We start from the raw sequence: 18,116 nt of genomic DNA, 5'->3' as shown, positions 1-18,116 counted from the left end.
ATGGGTTTGACTCTCAAAGAGACATGAGGGTGCTGCTTCTACTTGTGCCTTACGAGTAGCCTGAATCCCAAATATGTCTTGCAGTCCCCTTGCTTTCTGATTCATGGAACTTCCTTGAATAAAGAGATTGCTTGTACCAGATCGCTATTTTTGTGATATGGGTTAAATATACTGGGCAGGATGCTCAGACCAAGCTTGTGTTTACTAGCAACTAGAGTTAATGGAAAAACAAAGCCGTCAGTCCAGTTCTGAAGGGCTTTTCGGTTAACCATATTAATTCTTCTCTTTGGGCTTTTTTCCAGCAAAGCACTTAGGCACGTGCTTAAAGTTAAAGCATATGCTTAAAGTGCTTTGCTGGTCTGGGTCCTTTATTTGCTGTCCAAGCATGTTGGTATGAACAGGCTGTTGGTTGTATGAATGTTTGGGGAACTGTTCTTACACTGTTCATTTTTCTCTGAACTTTTTGTCCACTCAGGCCCAGAGAAGCTTTCAGTATTACACAGATAACAATTTGCAAGCAGCCTGTAAGTTATTAATTGAGATTGATTGGTAAGGATTATACAGAAATTGTGTATTTGGAAAAATCAAAGTCAGTCCACCCAGAGAAGTTTTCATCTGCTGTCTTGCTCCAGCTGAGCGATCTGGCTGGAGTCATAGGACAAGAGCATCTTCAGACAGTTAACGTACTGTGGATTTAGCCCATGGTACAACACATTATTCCTTCTTCCAGAAAAATATCTTTAAATAACTGCTGCGTTTTATGTGGCACTTGCTATTATTTTTTGATCTGGATGTAGATTTGTTTCTTTATTTATTTCTATTTTTCATTACTGCAGCCCAGAGTTGTGTATCTCTGATTACTGCAGGACAGCAGATCTCGTGCTGTCCCTCCTCATTCTCACACCATCCATGGCAAGTCAGGGCAGGAGAACTCAGTTAAATTCTGACCTTAGGATTTCTGCTGCCTCTTTTAGCAGTGAAAATTGACCTTTTCCCTCTAGAGCCATCTTAGAACACCAGTGAGTTGATTTTCTTTGTCAAGGTGCAAACCACTTTACGCTAAGGAAAATGGCTTAATGTACAGCCTGATATTGCTGACTTAATTGCTGGAGTTAGTAAAGACTATATAGAATAAGTCAAGCACAATCCTGCAGTTGCTTATGCAAACACGTGACTTATTTAAATGCTCCAGTTGACGTCAAAGACAATATTTGTTCAGGTCAGATTACTCACACCTAAGTGTAGGACCAAGTTCATAGATAAATAGTAGTTTGCAGGATTGCATTGGATTTTTTTCTTAATTTCTCTTGCATAAAAATTGTACAGCATTTCTATGGAGTAATCTTTTTACTTCTATCACTTATTTTGGTAAAACACACAAGTATGGAAATTCTTGGGTTTTTTTTCATTAAGAAGATAAAAAGCATCAAAGAGAGAATAAAGCATTCTTGATTTTTTTCAGGTAGCTAATATAGGGATTTTGAATTGACTTTTTGTCCATTCTTCTCTGTGCTTGCAGCATTTGCAAGCATTTGTATTTTCTGCAAGTATTGCAGTATAATTCAAGTATCAAGAAAGGCTAAGACAGAGATTTTAGCATTGTTAGAACTCCATTAAAGGGTTCATTAGAGTTAAGGGTAGTGGTAAACACCACCCTTCTGGTTCAACCATCACCTTTCACAGCGTTTAGTGTCAGGCAAGCTCAGGCATCACCTGCTTTCCCTGGGAGGGTTAGCTCTGGCTCTGAGAGCGCTGTGGATGTTCAGTCCCAGATTAAGTTGTTTTTAGGATTTAAATGAGTGTAAAAACCATTGATGTCCACCTTCCTTTTGTAACAGGCAAAAGCATCTGAAATTAGAAGAGTAACACCTTTCCAAGAATCCATTTGTTTGTTACAAGTCCAAGTGCAAGTTCATTTTGTCCAGTCACTTCTCTTTTACCATGGCCACAGTAATTGTTTGAGAGTTAGCAAAGGAGGAAGGAGTCCTAGAATTCGCAACATGTTAACATTCTTCTGGGGTTAGTTCTTTTAAATCATGCTCAGTTAATGAGGGCTTATGTTCGCTTATATTCCTCTCTGTTATTATGAGTGCAAGCCATCTAGATATCCATGTAATATAGTCTCTTTTAATTAAAAAAAAAAAAAAAAATCCTGTTAAGGTTTTGGTCCCAGCAGTACCCATGCCCTTTTTAAATTCCATGCCCTTTTTCAATTGCATAATGATTGCTTGTTTGTTTGAACGTCTTTATTGCTGTGTTCTGAGGAATAATGACACCTGATTTATATACACTGTAGCCTTCCTTATTTTCAGTATTCATCTCCCAATCCTCTCTCTACTTATTTACATAAGATGTTTTTGCTGTTTTGTTTGTTTTTTTCCCCATTCTTAATTTAGTGGAAATTTATGTATGCTTTTACTTCGGTTACCTGTTTCAAAACTCCGTGTGGTTCTATTTGGTGAGGTTTTCTTTGGTTTGCAAAATCACACAGCTATCTAAATAATACTGTTGATCTCCTTGCCTTTTCAGATTTGAACAAAAATTTACCTTCTTTTTTTTACATGAGTACAATTCCAAAGGACTTTAAACTTGAACCATTATTATTATTAAATATACACTGATACTGTAGTATAAAATATTAAAATACAAGCGTGCAGTACAGCCTATGATGTATGTGAAATGAGCCATCTTGCTTTTCCTTTGATTTAAATGACTTACTTTAAATCTACCATCAAAAACATTTTTAAAAATTGACACTAATGACTGTAAATTTTGACCCAATCTATCTAGTATTTAGGAATGACTTATGATTTTAAGATTATACATTAACTGAACTGATTTTTGTTATTGGAGGTAAAAACACACCTGATTGCCTATGTAGGAGTGTCTGATGTGAATCTTTGATTCAGGTGCGCATGGCAGCCGAATCCTGTCATCCTAACTTGAGAAATACTTAAAGGTGGTTTGCCTAAGTAAAGGAGGGGGGCTCAATCTGTGAAATCAGATCAGTCTGCATCAAAATGTAGTTATTAAAACTTTCTTTTATTGCACTACTCTTGGCAATTCCCCAGCTTCTGTTCTGGTTTCACTTAGGCTTTGTCTGGCCACAAGTGCATGACAGCCTGGGTTCCAGTTCAGCATCATCTGACTAAGCCGATAAAAACTCCCATTAAATCCACTGACATTTCTTCAGGACTTTATACTCACACATACATTCAAGTACTGTGCTAAATTAGCCTCTCAGCAGTTTTGATGTCAGGAATAGATACATTATTTACTCATAAATTAGTAAAATGTGTCTTTATAGTGAACTTGTGAAGAGATTTCTGGACTAATAATTTTCTCAACATATCAATGTTAGGGTTGTAAGAGTGGGTTTTTTCTCACCCCTCTAATTTTACTCAATTCTATGAAAAGAGCATAAACCACACTGTGATGTGTAGCGTTGCTCATGTGGAGATTTGCTTTACTAGTCAGTGCATAGGGTGTCAGTGTCCACATAGCTGCTGGCCAGACTTTGCCCTCAGCATCGCGCCACACTTTCTAAACCACTGGAAAAGTCCACAGTGTTTCCTAAGTCTCTGTGGTGCTTCAACGTGGATGTTGATGGTACATGTCCCACGTTTACTTTTCACACAGGAGAAGGATAAAGTGTCATGGAGCTAATAACCACAATCTTCCTCTAGCCTGCTGATGCCAATCCTCTGGAATAATAAAGTCTATTAGAGCATAGGTAAGAGATGTGAGGATCTGTGTGACTGCAGCACCGACTGGTACCGACAGATGTGGAGGTGATGCATGTGTGAGTGTGAGTAGTGGTGTGCTACCATTATTGTCCTGGGAGAAGTTTGTCATGCCAAAGGGAGTAATCTCAGTCCATCAAAAGCCGTGTGGTGGTGAGGAAGCTTGCCTGAAACATGGCGCTTTTTTTTGCCATTACTTGTAGTCTTGGCTAAATCTTTTGACTAGCTTCATTGAGTGTTTAATGAAGCCTTGAACTATGGTAAACGTGCTCAAGATTAGACTTCCAGAGGAAAGCTGTGTACTGGCTCTGTAAAGCAATACTTTCCGTTTTAATTGTCTAGTAGTTTTAACTGCCTGAAGAAGGCAATAGAAGATATGTTTTTTAAATACAAGATCTTAACTGAAATAATTATTTGACTTCCTATTGCAGAGTGGTTTACTTGAAATACTGAGCTTGAAAGAGTGTATTCTTCTGAATAAATTGAACTGAAACACTGCTGATGTTGCATAATATCAGGAGGTATGTCCAGAGGGCAGGCTGCCGGACTGGAGCAGCTTGATACGTGGGCTTTATTTCGAGTTTTGCTTTTCATTTGCCTTGCCATTTTTGGATTATTTTTATAAACTCTGCTCTGCTTATTAAGCTTTTAAAACTTACAGTGGCAAAGAGATTCAAATTCATATATGTGTGTGCTTATTGTTACTCTCACATTTAAAGATTTAGACTGTAGCTGTGCATAGTGAAGTTTTTAAAATGTTCAACATCATAGAATCTGAATGGTGTCTTTCTGCCTGGGTCTCTAGACTGAGTCTCTGGAGTTCAAGATTCAATTCAGGGGTCTGAATGGGGTTTACTCTTTGACCTTTGGCCAAGTCACTCCATTTCTTTTGCCTCTGTTTGCCATCTTCTAAGGGAATGGATTAATATTTCCAGTCCCACATGCTATGTCTGATTCGTCTAGACAAGACATTTTTGTGTCTAGGACTGTGTCTCATTATGTGTTTTTCAACAATGCCGAAGACAATGGGCTTGAATCTTGGTTGGTTGTCTGTAATATAATACAGAATGAAATTAATAAAAAAACAAGCAGTCTCCTGACTGCTTCCCATTGCCTCATGACATGGTGAGGCGTATGTGGGTGGATACAATATTCTTATTTTGTATTTTCTGGTCCAACTTAACGTGTTTAGCTAAATGCATCACTGGTATGAATCCACTGAAATTACTGGATGTACACAAGGGACTAATCTGACTCGATATGTTGCATTTGAGATGGGTGGTTCCTTTCAGGTCGGATGACATAACTTCTTCTAGGAAAACTGAATTTAAGAGTCTAGGCCTTTAAATCTTTTGCTAGTGTGTTCCTAATGAGAAACACACCTTTATTTTTTTTTTATTTGCACTCTGTTCCAAATAGTAAAAGAAGCATACTCTCATTTTAGTTAGTGTGATTCATCATCTGTTGTATGACTTTTTCATTTGCAGTGTTTGATGATACATTTATTTATATTTTTTAAAGGACAGGTTTAAATAGATTACAGCAAACAATTACAGGCAGGTACATTCTCCCCATCCAAAGTAAATATCCTTATGTGTGTGAAAATACGTGTGTCTGTGTGTATATTTATGAAAAAGTAAAACATGACAGCTGTCTTATAATAGTTACATATCAAATTAATCCTTTCATATCACTAGCAAGATATACAAAAGTTACATTTTTAAGGTACCTTATCCAACACAGCGTTTTACTTGTGTGGGTTGATCATTAGGGTCTGAATGTCACTGAAGTGGTTTTGCCAACAATATGTCATTAAGTCCGAGGTTTATCTGTGTAATACAACATCAGTCTCACACCTCTTCTGGAGTATAGGAAACATCTACACTTTATATTTCTCAAGAGACTTCTGTGCTTATTGTAGTGGTAATTGGAGGTCACCCTTAACTCTGGTTGAGGTGGTCAATAGGTTGATAACAGAATTAAAAGTACTTTACTGCTTTGAAACCTCGTACTGCTATGTAGTCTTTGAAAATGATCCTGTTCTTTTTTTTCTTTCTGTCTAAGTGGCACTCAGGGTTTAAATATAATGTGGAATCTTGTCAGGGAGTGGCTGTAATCAGAGGAGATTAATTATAGAAGTGGGTGTAGAAAATTACAAATGTGAATTGTATTTTTTGTACAATAAAATCTATGCCTTTAAGTAAGCACTGTATTTGCTTAGAAAATTCCGTGATTAAAAAGGCAGCCAAAAACATCCTAAGTGTTAAAGCATGAACACCAAATCCTAAAGTGAGGTTCGAGTTAATTACTCTTTTTCCTTTACAGAAGCAATTTTTTTTTATTTACTAATTGAAAGACTTTCCTGCTCACGGGTTGTTGCTAAAGGCTGTGACTGGGACCTTTGCGCGCCCATGAGGTGGTGTGTGCTCAGAAGAGTCAAGAGTCCTGCTGCTACATGCTATATCCTCACAACAGACCTAAAAGCCCCTGGTAATATGTCTGCCTTGAAATGCCTCTGCAGTATTTGTGAAACCTGCTTAGCCAGTGCTTTTCTTCACGTGGTGCGACCTTTGACAGAGCTGGAGCTTCTGCTTATTGCATAAGAAAAGCAGTTGTGGCCACATCTGCTGTTTTACCTGCCTGGGGACAGCTGCCCCTTGAGGCATAAGGACCGTTTTTGTGCTTGGATCTGTAGTGCAGGTCTCCCAGAGCATCAATGAAGTGTGATCTAATACCTCACAAGCTTGAAAGAGAAAATTTCCATTTCATCTGAGTGGAAACTGGGCAAACCTCAATAGTTCTTACAGTGCCCTGTGTTTCCTTGTCTGATAAATCAGTTTTGAAGTCCTGGTGTAATGCTTAGGCCTGTTGGTCAGAGATTTGATGGATACCAGTCCCTCAAGGGCCGTGATATACCTGAAGTTTCCCAAGAGCTTTCATCTGAACCTAAAAGAATACTTTGCTCTTTCACAGAATGTGCTTTGGCAGGGAGATATAGGGTAGTGGAAGGGAGACCTGGTTTACATTTTTAGGTAAAAGCTTTGCCATCAGTCCAGTGAGACTTTTGACTCTCCAGGTGTGAAGCCAACAGAGCTGCTGATTACAAGTTCACAGATTTTCACACCAAAATTTAGTCTTGTTGATTGTCAAGGAGTCTTTTAGGACCATACAAGTTCACTGAGTCAGCAGTGTTCAGAAAAAATGGAGGGAGTAGTGTATCTTGTCAAACAAGTACTTTAAGCACAAATTTTAAAGAATACCTGTAAAATCTTTAGGCCAAATTTAAGTACTTCAATATAATTTTTTTGCACCTAAAATTTTGGCTTGAAATGGTTTGGAAAGGTATAATAGAGTCAAATTCAGTAAAATCCAAATAATTTTTGAAACATTAACTCTTGAGCATTGAGATACAGAGTTTAATTCTATTTCACCTGTGAAATATGACAAAATTGCTATTGACCTTGGTGTTAACAAATACTGGCATTTCATTGCATCATACAGAAGGAAAGAAATGAATCCTAGAGTTTTTTATATATACTTATCTGTATTACATGTCTTTTTTTTTTGTCTCTGTGCAATTTTAGTGAAGATTTCAAATCAGGGAGACAGCCTTGCTTTTGCTGTGTTTCTTCTTAAAAAAAACTGAAATGGCAGTCAGACTACGTTTTATTATTTATGATAAATATAAGTGTTATCCAGAGCATAGAAAGGATGAAGACAGTAGAATTGCTTACATCAAATACCATAGTTTTCTTGCTACCTTTACTGGCCTGGTTTAAGTCCTCAGACATGCAAAGACTGAACTTTGAGGCCTCTGAGTACAACTGGAATGTGTCTGCTAGTTGTCCCAAACAGGCTTCCCCACCTGCCTTTTTTTGTTTGGCATGTTTAATGTTTTGTTAGGAGAAGAAAACCTTTTTCAGGCAAGAGTCATATTGCACTGTGGTAGTAAGACAATGGGTTTGGGCAGGCAGGAATTTCATAGAGTTTGGGTCAAAGGCAATAATAATAAAAAGCTGTGTGTTGTAAATATTAGGAACTTGGGATTTGCACAGTTGGGTGGATGGAACAGACCCTGACATGTTTTGGTTTGTGCATATGCAATTAAAGAGCTGTTGAATAGGTGAAATGAGCAGAATGCAGACAGGGTATGTAAAATAGAGCACACCCAGACTTACTTGGCCCTGTGGTTTAAAACTAATCTGCCTGAGAGATCTGTGTAGTAACTGAGTGACAACAGGTGCAGCTCTTCTAACACTGCTGGGAGCTCAACCCACTGCTCTCTGAGGCTTTTTAGCAAACACTTAACATGGGCAACATCTCATACATTTTATACGTTTCAAGACTAAATGACTAGGTGTCACATTTTTCTCCTGTTACTGAAGAAGTATTCCCTTAGGACAAATTATCCTCTTCTTTTCCCATTCACCCCAAACACCCAGGCAGGCAGAGACATTACTGTGACAGATATGGATAACAGTGGTATATGTGGATCTAATAATGTGGTTCTATTTCAAAGGTCACGTACTAATGTACGTGGCATTAGCCATAATGAAGCAGAGAATAATCATGTTTCCTTTTGCTCTGTGATAACCTTTGCTGTATTTCAGGCTCTTGTAGTACCAGTGCCCAGTTCTGCTTAATATAAAGCTTGAATGCTGGGAGTATGTGTCTCAACTTTTTTGTCTGGAACATTTTTGCAAAAACCACTGTCAGATCTGTTACTGTGTTAGAGTGGTGAATTGCTCATTTTTTTTTAAAAACCCTTGAGACTGTGGGGTGCATAATTTGGGAGGACACTGACAGCTTGGTCCAGATGTAAGCATGTGGAGAAGTTTGCTTGAGCAGAACCTAAGCCCTGGTTTTCTATTTGAATTAAAAAATCTGTTTTAAATTTGAAGCTTGCAGAAGAAAAGAAAAAACATGTTTGATGCTTGACAGTCACACTCCATTGTTTCAAGTCTCCTTCTTGCCTTCTGAACGTCATACAGCTTTCTTGGTTCTTGATTATTCTTTGTAGCTTTAAATAAATAACGCAACAGAACACAGAAAGTTACTTTAGCCTACTCCATGCTGTTTCTTTTGGGACCTGACTAAATGCTATTCCAGCATCTGTAGGACTTTGTTTTTTGCAGCAGGTGGACTTGATGTCAGTTCATCGCCGCTGCATCACTCTCGTGAAAGTGTTCAATTGAGCATATTTTGTGATTAAACTGTTACACTATTAATGATACCTGCAAAATTAGTTATCTTAATGAGTTTTAATTAATTCGTGAGCAGTTAGGATGAATCAAGCAGATCCACTTGCTTTGGAATCAAGAGCAAAGCTTCCATTCACTTGAGGATGGTTAAGACAGGGTTCTCTGCCATTAAAGCTGGAGACTGACTCATTTTCCTGTCTAACTAGTATTGTACCAACCCTCTTGAATGGGAGGTCACATATAAATGCCTTATGGGGTTATTTTTCAGCGAAAAAAATGCTTCTTATGCTGTCTTTGTTAGTAGGCCTGTTACATTAGTCTATACTCATAACTAGGATGACTTCCAGAGACCGCTGCAGTTATGGAATCTTCCCCCTTCCACCCCCCAACTGTATTTTGTTGTCAAAAATAGCAAATGTTCTCCCAGGCAGGGCAGAACTTTTGCAGATTTGGGGGTCGTGTCCTTGCTTTATCCCTTTTGGAGTGTGAGAGTTGGTGTCAGCAAAGAACAGACCAGAGTGTAAAGCTCTGGCAACTCTTAAGTAGGTATGGAGAAGTTTTTTGTGACGTGATCTTTTAGATACATTTTGATGGTAATAACTAAGTGCAATATTTCCCATTTTTTATTGATTGATCTATTTCTCTCCAAGAAGTACAACAGTGTGAGATAATACTCAGAATGGGTAGACAATGCGACAAGAGCCATATATCAACTGACTTTGAACACCAGATTTACTTTTGCCACTAATGTAGTTGCCCTGGATGTTTTTGAAGGTTAGTGGGGGCAAACAGTTGCTTCCAGACAGCATTTTGGGAATTACCAGTGTGTGTTCAACCACTACAGACTCCCTGAACGTCCTGGTTTTCTTATGAGGACATAGCTGCTGGTGGGATTTTCAGAGTGCTGAGATTCTGATCATACAAGATTTCAGCACATCCACAGTCAGTCCTTAGCAAGAGATGTGCAAAAACTCAGAGCTAGACAGTAATAGAAAGGATTGTGTAATATGTTGTGCCCAGCCAAATCTGCTTTGTAATGAATGTGGCAGAGATTTTTTTTTTTTGAGGCTGTTGTATGCAAGAAAATCCTGTAGTTCCTTGTAGACTAGAATTTGTAAGAAATGTTAAACATAATCATGTTCCTGTTGAAAATCTGGTTTAAATAAAATAAGTTTTCCATGCAAAAGAGAGGCAATCTTTCATTTCATTGTATGGGGAGTACGCTTGAGGAAAACAGTCTTCAATTTAATGGTATTTTGGCCTAGCTAAATCTGGTCTGTGCTGCTGAGGGGTTCTGCACCATCACGTTTGCTTAAGTGCTGTATTAGACCAGGGAGCTGGGAGAGGACTGTTGCCTAAGTGATCGCCTGTTAACTCAGCACCTTTGGAACCCAGTTGATCCTGGTAGTGAACTATGAGAAACATTTACTTCTATCCCTCTGGTTCATCCAGCTTTAGCTAGTGCTAGTGTGGTGTTTATGGCCAAATAATTGAGGCAATACTGCCAAATAGTTTGGAAAACACTTAGGAGTTGCTGTGAAATACAAAATCTTCTATAGTTGAGACTTTCTTTGTTGAAGTAATGATTTGGTTCCATAGCTTCCACTTTTCCATAATGTCTTTCTGGATACCATTTTTCCAAGTTGAGTGTCCCACTGTCACTTTCTTAGAGTGATACTCTGGAGGAGAATTTCTGAGCAGTCACCCATAAAGCTAATATGTGTATATGCCCTTGGTATTCAAAGCTGAAAAAACAGGAACAAATTACTCTTTCTACATGTACATACAGCTCTCTCAAGACATAAAAATCGAGCAGCTGAGTAAATGTTAGAGGACCTCATCAAGTAAGTGGTAGGGATTGGACTTGAACACAACCAGGTTCTTTTGAAGAGTGTAGTGAAGTTAATCCGTCATTGCAGGCATCTAAAATTTTTTCTTGAGTTATTATCTAAGAGACCAGAATGCCTTTCTATAGTATAATAAATTCTCTTAGATATTAAGGATTTGTATGAAGCTCTATTGTTCAATTAAACATGTAATTTTTACATGACAATTGAGTAGGAGCAAGGGTGGAATAAGCAGCTGAAATCCCAGATAAGCGTAACTACTTGGGCTGCATTTACAAGGGTTTTAAGGTTCTCGTGGGCATGAAAATAAAAACCTACCAACATAATCCGTTAGTGTTTTAGCTCAGATTTGAGGTTGGTCTTCTTATCAGAGCCTTCTACTTACAGATCTGCCACTTAATTCATTTGGGAAGAATTAACAGTCCGTGCTTTCTATATTGTGTTAAAAATTCAACCAGAAATCATCTATTTATCCTTTTTTTTCTGTAAGCACTTTGCATTTATAAATCTACACAAGAAGGATGAAAATGCTCACAGCCCTACTGCCATTTCATACGAGAGGATGTTCAGTCCAGCCATATCCAGTAAGAGAGCTCCCTTATGCTGGAATTCAGTGGATTGGCAAGGGCTGCTCTGTCCCTGTTCCCACTGTCTCAGTGGGACTATATGTGTAATGTGGTGTTCCTTGGAGTGTTCAAAACATGCTCTTCGGAGTCCAGCAAGGCTGCTCCAGTTCTTCTTTGGGTAAGCACAGAGACTCAGGAGCTGCTTTGTGATCTTTGCAAGTGAGGAGTTGTGACATTTTGCTCTCAGCCTTAGAGCAGTTCTAAGGGTGTGGCAATAGTTCATAGCATCAATCTAATTAGAAAAATACATGTTCGGTTCTCATGATAAATTGTCATTATTTGGTATTTACCATATTTGGGAAAACTTGATGCATTATTGTTTCACTCTTTATGTCTAAATTTTTCCTGAAGTGATGAAATGATGTTTATTTCAAATACTCTGTCTTTATTTTTCCTTTTAATGAGAAGTTTGAGCTGATTTGAGGTAAATGTTTATTTTTTCCCAGTATTTTCTTCAGCCAGGAATTTACTTATTCACCCAGTTTTTGTTGAAGGTCCTAACTAGATTTATGTGCTGGTCTTTTAAACCCTTGGTAATTGGAACTTCCTACATTGACATTGTCATTGCTGTAGTTACAGGTCATGTGCTTTCCTGTTGTCAAACCGCACACCGAATTGTAATTGCCTGATCTAAAACTCTTTAAAAAAAAAAAAGAGGGTGAAGGGGTGTTCAAAATTGTTTGAAGAGTAACCCTGAAATAATGTCCACACTATTTCTAAGGATATAAATAGCTATCTCTGTTTCTTTTTTTCTCTCAAATGTGTAATATTAATAAATTCTCTTGTTAGAAAGGTGCATTTTTTGCTCTTTGTGACAGCAGGATTGTGAATGAACATCACCAGTCCTCTGGTTGTAAAAACATGGTCACTCCAAAAGAACAGAAGGAAATGAAAGACGATGCCTTTAAAATATGAATTTCTGTCCTGCGTGAGAAGATGGCAGTATGGGCAATCCATATAATCATCCAGTCTGCTCAGTGTCACATAAGAGGATGGACACTGAGAACAGAGCCTTTACCTGTCCCACCTGCTGAGAAGCCTGCCCTTGCTTGTCCATCCTTATTTCTCACTGTCAGCTCCCAAAATGTGGTGAATCCAAGGTCTAGATAGTTTTCCATCTGCGTGGAAAGGCTCTTCCTCTTCTTATTTGACTTTATTGTGTGTACATGATCAGTGTCTAGAAGCCTTTGCTTTGATTTGTACATAGTAAATAAAAATAGCTTCTCTGTTTGCTGATTTCTTTGCTAGTTTCTATTACTGTGTTTTAATGGTAACATCACGTGATGCTGCATTGTCACACTGAAGTTCAGGATTAGCTTATCAGGAATTAGACTTAAAAGAAGAATTTAATATCACACTCAGTTGTTTCATGGCTGATGCTGTTTCAGCATGTCACTGAATTGTCATCGGCTTCTGCTGAAACACAAACTTAATGACAGCAGTACCTGAACATGTGCTGTGCAGAAGCTCTATTGAATATGGTTTTCCTTGTACATATTCACCTGATAAAGACATTTTTTACCTGCGGTGCCATTTAACCTAATTATCAGTGCATATATAATCTCCCATAGTTGTAATTTAGCTTGAACATAAGTAATAAAATGTTTTTCTGAGGACATACAGTGTGCAAAACATTGCTATTTAGGTACAACCTGGAAAAGCAGGAATCTTCCTCTGAGCTGCTTGCTGAAGAGCGGTTCTGTTCATGCTGTGCTGTCTTCTTGGCATATACATGGCCTGTTATTTGACTGATGTATGCAATGAAGTGGCCAGACCATTGGCTGTTTCAGCAGAGAGAATCTTAAACATAAGGTCCTTTTAAGGTATCTCAGGATATGCACTCCAAACAGTAACCAATTTTTTTGGATGTTGGCATTATGCTTGGAATTTTTGACCAGTGAATGAACAGATCATTTTGCACAAGCTTCTTTCTAGTCACACATTGAAAACCAAATGTGTTTGTTTGCCTGATTCTATGCCCATGTTGTCTCTTTTCTAGGTCCCTCTGTACAGTAGTGTGCAAGTGGACGTACACTTCAGATGGTGGTTGGGATGACAGTTTCTGGAAGATGATTGGTTTGGAAGATTTGGTGAAGGATAAGTATGAAAAAATAGGTATATCAGCAGGTTGTTTCATTATGTCCACATAAAGTTATGTATATATAAAAGAGATACACATATAAAAAGATATATGCATATAAGTAGATCTTTTGCTGTATTTTTGTGAATGTCAGCAGAAATGTCAGCAGGACTTGATGAAGCTTCAGATGGGTTGATAACAAGGCTGGATGCCCATAGGTAACAGCTTTCCTAAATATGCTTTTTACTTGATATTCTCTTGAAAAACTGTTTAAATGATGTATCTTCTACCCTTCTGAAAGGTCTAGCTAGCCTTTCAGTACTGCTTAGACTCAACAATAGAGGAGTAAATGGGATTCTCAACAAATGATTACATGAAGGAAGCACCTGATACGGGTATATTGGATGACAGGCTATGAAAAATAGCCACAACATAATAATTTATAGCTGTTACTGATGGCGTGTTTTGTGACTTGTACCAATCTCCCTTACAGTAATTTTTTTTTTTAAAGTGCTACTTCTGCTTTTTATTATCTTCATACTTTTTTTTTTTTTACTCTCTTAGAGCCTAAGTTTAATTAGAATGGTAGCCTTGCTAATAGCAAATCCTACAGCAGATATTCATTAAAAGTCCATAATGTTAATATACCAGAAAATTTCCAGGATAACTATATTAGACTTTCCCTGTTAAGTTAATGGACTTTTAATGGATGTCCTAAGCAGACATGTCATTAACAAGAATATTACCAGGCATGAATTAAAGTATGCTCATTCATCAAAGTTAATTATCTGAAATTTCTTTTGATTTTTTTTTTTTTCCATGTCTAGCACTCTGGACAAGTTTGTACAGCAGTTTAAATGCAACAACATGAAATGGAAATGGCGTAGGGAGAACTGTAGTGAAGTGAAATGTAATGAAATCTCTAAACTTTTCTGACTATCACAAAATAGGCTATAAGTCATTTCCAGATTAACAGAAAATTGTACTTAAAAGCTTCCTTTAATAGATTTCAGCTTTTCTCCCTGCAACTGAAACTGCTTATGCAAAAGCATAAAACTTACTAGGAGTATTAGGCTTTCAGCTTCCTGAGGTTTTAATTTGAACACAATTCTTACAGCATCTATCACATGTGGCTTTTAGCAAATCTTCAACAAATTAACATGAGACTTGCAATAAATATATGTTTTTACCAGAAAAGCGAACATCTTGGCAGCTGGTAGTCTCATGGAAGAGTATTTTTAAAATAAATAATTTATGAAGTGTAAGCTAAGGCTTTAATACAATATTTATGCAATGCACTTCAAGGACAGTGTGAAGCAATTTGCCATTTTAAGAAACAAAACATGCATGTTTTAAATGATGAAGTAGCCATTAATAAAAAGGGCCTTTTGTTGTGCTGGAAGCCTCATAAAACTAATCTATATATGGCTCAACATTTAGCAAGACAAAAATCATTAGTTTCTGATATCAGGCTTACATTTTTGTTGAAACATAATGCTTACAAAATAAATCAGGAAATTAACTTCAGTTGATAGGTGGTTCTTGCAAGACAAAAATGTTTCCCTGAGTTAATGGAGAGTGTCTGGTTCCCTGGGCAATTGCATTGATTTTTGAGAAACGAACTGTACCATACCTGGGTGCATCTCCACTGGAATTGGAGGAGCAGAAGCTGAGCTCCAGAATTGCACCAAACTGTAGGCTTGAAGCTTCTAAAGAGCTTTTTCTCACCTTGAGAAGACCTTAGATTTTCAGATTCATGGGCTGATTACCTTAGGTGTAGTTTTGCATAATAATGCAGAAACCTGGCCTTAGGTAGAATATATGCTTCTTTTCGTGGCCATTTGTCTAACCTTGCCTTTTTTAAAAAGGATAGAGTTACATGCATTATATTTAGCTGTGTGATAAAATCACAACAAAGCAGGAGAGTGACCTTCATTCATTCAAACCAGGTAGCAACTACTCCTTCATTCCTTTGAGTTTACCTTGTAAACTGCACCTGTTGAAGCCTCTTGGAAGAGTTAAGATTCAGAAGGAGACAAAAAGGCACCAAAACAAAGCACCTCACTCGCTGCCCAGAAGCTACTCAACAGTGCTGAGCTCTCTGCTGTGTGCTGTGGAAGTGCTTTCATCTTATCAGTGTCCCTGTACATGGGAAAATGGGAAGGGTAGTGTTGTTCCAATGAAACTTGAGGGGGGGCTTCCTTGTTTTAATGAGTGGTCAGCGTTGTTGTACTTAGGAAGAGCACTCTGAATAAGCGCAACTTTGTTTGAATTAATCAGAACAGTGTAAATCTGCCTACCAGGAAAGTGCCATTCAGCCACTCGAGCAGCATTGGTCAAAATGCAGCTGGAATGTTTTTTTCTAGTGGTAGACTCAGTCCTACCAGCTCCCAAGATGTTGGCGTTGGCGACCGGGCACCATCGCTGCATGGACCTCCTCCTGGAAACCTGCAAGTGCTATGCTGAGCCCAGTGAACACAGGATTGCTCCTTGCACAAGCTCAACTCAAGCTATATTTGCAAGATTGCTTCAGGGTGCTGTCCTATAAGTTAACAGTCTCAGCTGCTGTTAACTTCAGCACATTATACAAAAGGAAGGCAATTTAAGTAACTCATATGGACAAACAGTCAGTGTGCGCCAGGAAGCACATTGTAGTGTGCTAGAGCTGACAGAAAAGAATTTGAAGCAGGAGACTTAGCTGGCTTGCAGATTAAGGAACTCGAAACTGCCAGATAACTGAGGTAGGAGTAGGTTGAAGGGAGATTGTACATGGTCAAAAACTCCTAAAATGAAAATAAAACCAAAAACTGAACAAGTCTGAAATAATTCTACTGGAATTTCCTTTTCTGTTCTCAAGCTTGTCCAAGTCCGTGTATGTCTGCTCGAGGTTTGTTTAGCTCAAATACAGGGATGTATTTTAATGCCTGCACGTTCCTCTTTAAAGAGAGATGAGAGTATTTTTCTCACATATCTCTCCTGAGAGATTAACAGGCTCTGAATCATCATTTCTTTCTAAACAAAACATCTTAAGATAAAATTAGTAAAATTTTCTTACTGTAGCAAAAGTAAATATCTAGTTCACCAGGTTATAATAGTTGGAGAAGCTATGTGGTGTGTGGTTTGTTGTTTGTTTTTTTTTTTTTAATGTCTGGTGAAATCATTATTGTTTCTAATCAGAGGGAACTATAGATGCATAGTTATGACTAGACTTTTTTTTTTAAGTACCTTTCACTTTCGTGACACTGGAAATATTTACCGAAATTACCTGAAAACAACTTCTTTAATATACATGTTTCTTTATTCTGATAAATACACTTCTAAACATCACTTTTAAAATGTCTTGCCCTTTAAAAAGATATTTACTGTAATCAGAGTGGTGCTTGTGGTTCCAGGTAGTACGCTTCTTTTAGTTTCAGTTTAACTTAACATATGACCTTGTTGATAAGGGAGACCCTCACATATGACCTTTAGGATCTTCCACAAACCCTTTGCACACCAAGGTGTGGGTTCACATATGAAAATTCCCAGGCCTTTGACATTTCATGTTTCTCAGAGTAGACTAATCTTTCAGGGAATCCACTTAAGTTATTCGTGGTCCCTTCTGTACATCATGAATTTACTGATCGTGTTTGTGAAGCTAAAGAGTGTTATCTGGAGATACTACAAAATTTATTGATGCCATTAATTTGCCCACCAAGAGAGTAGAAGATGGCTTGTATTCAAAACCACTGTGAAAGTGTTGTGTACTATAGGCATTAGCATTTATCTGCTGTGGTGAAAGCACATGATGAGTATCTCTTTGTGGTATTATAAAACTTACAAAGACATTAACAATTCTGTTAAAATTTCATGTACTATAGACCTCTTAGGGTACTGGAGCATATAGTCCATTTGGAGGAAAATGCTTGATAAATTTTCACCACAGCCCTCTACTTCAGGGGCTACTTAAGGGACCAAATAATGATTTTTTTATTGAATGGTAATATTTTGTTCCAGGTCTTTTTTTGTTTCAAGATGGCATCTTTGTCTGAGAGAGCATTGCAGGTACTGCAGAATATGTTTCATTGTTCTTGTAGATTGTGTGTGGAAGACTAGACTACTATCTTTTTTAAAGGGATGTTTTTTACCTTCTTTCTTCTGTTGTGGAGCAGCACACTGATTTTTAATTAAGTATTTTTATGAAAAGCATGCTTAATGCTTGGAAATATAGCCCTTCAACATGATGAGGATTTCATAAACCCATTTCCTGGCTTTTCCTGACTAGGAATTTACAACCACATGCTCAAAAGTGAATAAATACACAGCTCACACATGTGGGATCATTGTGAACACCTGAGGCAAAGCTGAGAAGAGTATTTGGATTGTTTAAATCTCATAAGTTTTGTGGAAATTCAGTGCTTGCCTGAACTTTGAGTGCTTGAAATTAATATGCTAATGAATATAACTCTTGCATGGACAGATTGTGACAGCAGTAGATAGGGTTTTGTAGACAGCCATCGTCAACAATCCTGTTCACAAAATGATAAACTTTCTTAAACCACCCACTGGTCCTAATGCATCTCTACCTAAATCCCACTCTGGATGTTTTGCCCACTCATTCTTAGCCACCTTCAGGAAGA

The 18,116-nt window shown here is 37.8% G+C and overlaps 1 protein-coding gene across 4 annotated transcripts in view; it reads left to right on the top strand.

Annotated features, from left to right (window-relative positions):
• Window positions 1-18,116, top strand: part of FGGY (FGGY carbohydrate kinase domain containing) — a 281,837-nt gene that overhangs the window by 181,321 nt on the left and 82,400 nt on the right. For all 4 annotated transcript variants that reach the window (XM_082052357.1, XM_082052355.1, XM_082052354.1 and 1 more), the window contains one exon: window positions 13,417-13,532. In XM_082052357.1, coding sequence (XP_081908483.1) covers window positions 13,417-13,532 — 116 coding nt within the window. The remainder of the gene's footprint in view (window positions 1-13,416; window positions 13,533-18,116) is intronic.

Source organism: Streptopelia decaocto, assembly GCF_964273445.1.
Source record: "Streptopelia decaocto genome assembly, chromosome: 5".
Taxonomy (NCBI): Eukaryota; Metazoa; Chordata; class Aves; order Columbiformes; family Columbidae; genus Streptopelia; species Streptopelia decaocto.
Note: the sequence above shows the minus strand (reverse complement) of the source record. Positions and strands in the feature narration are given on the sequence as shown.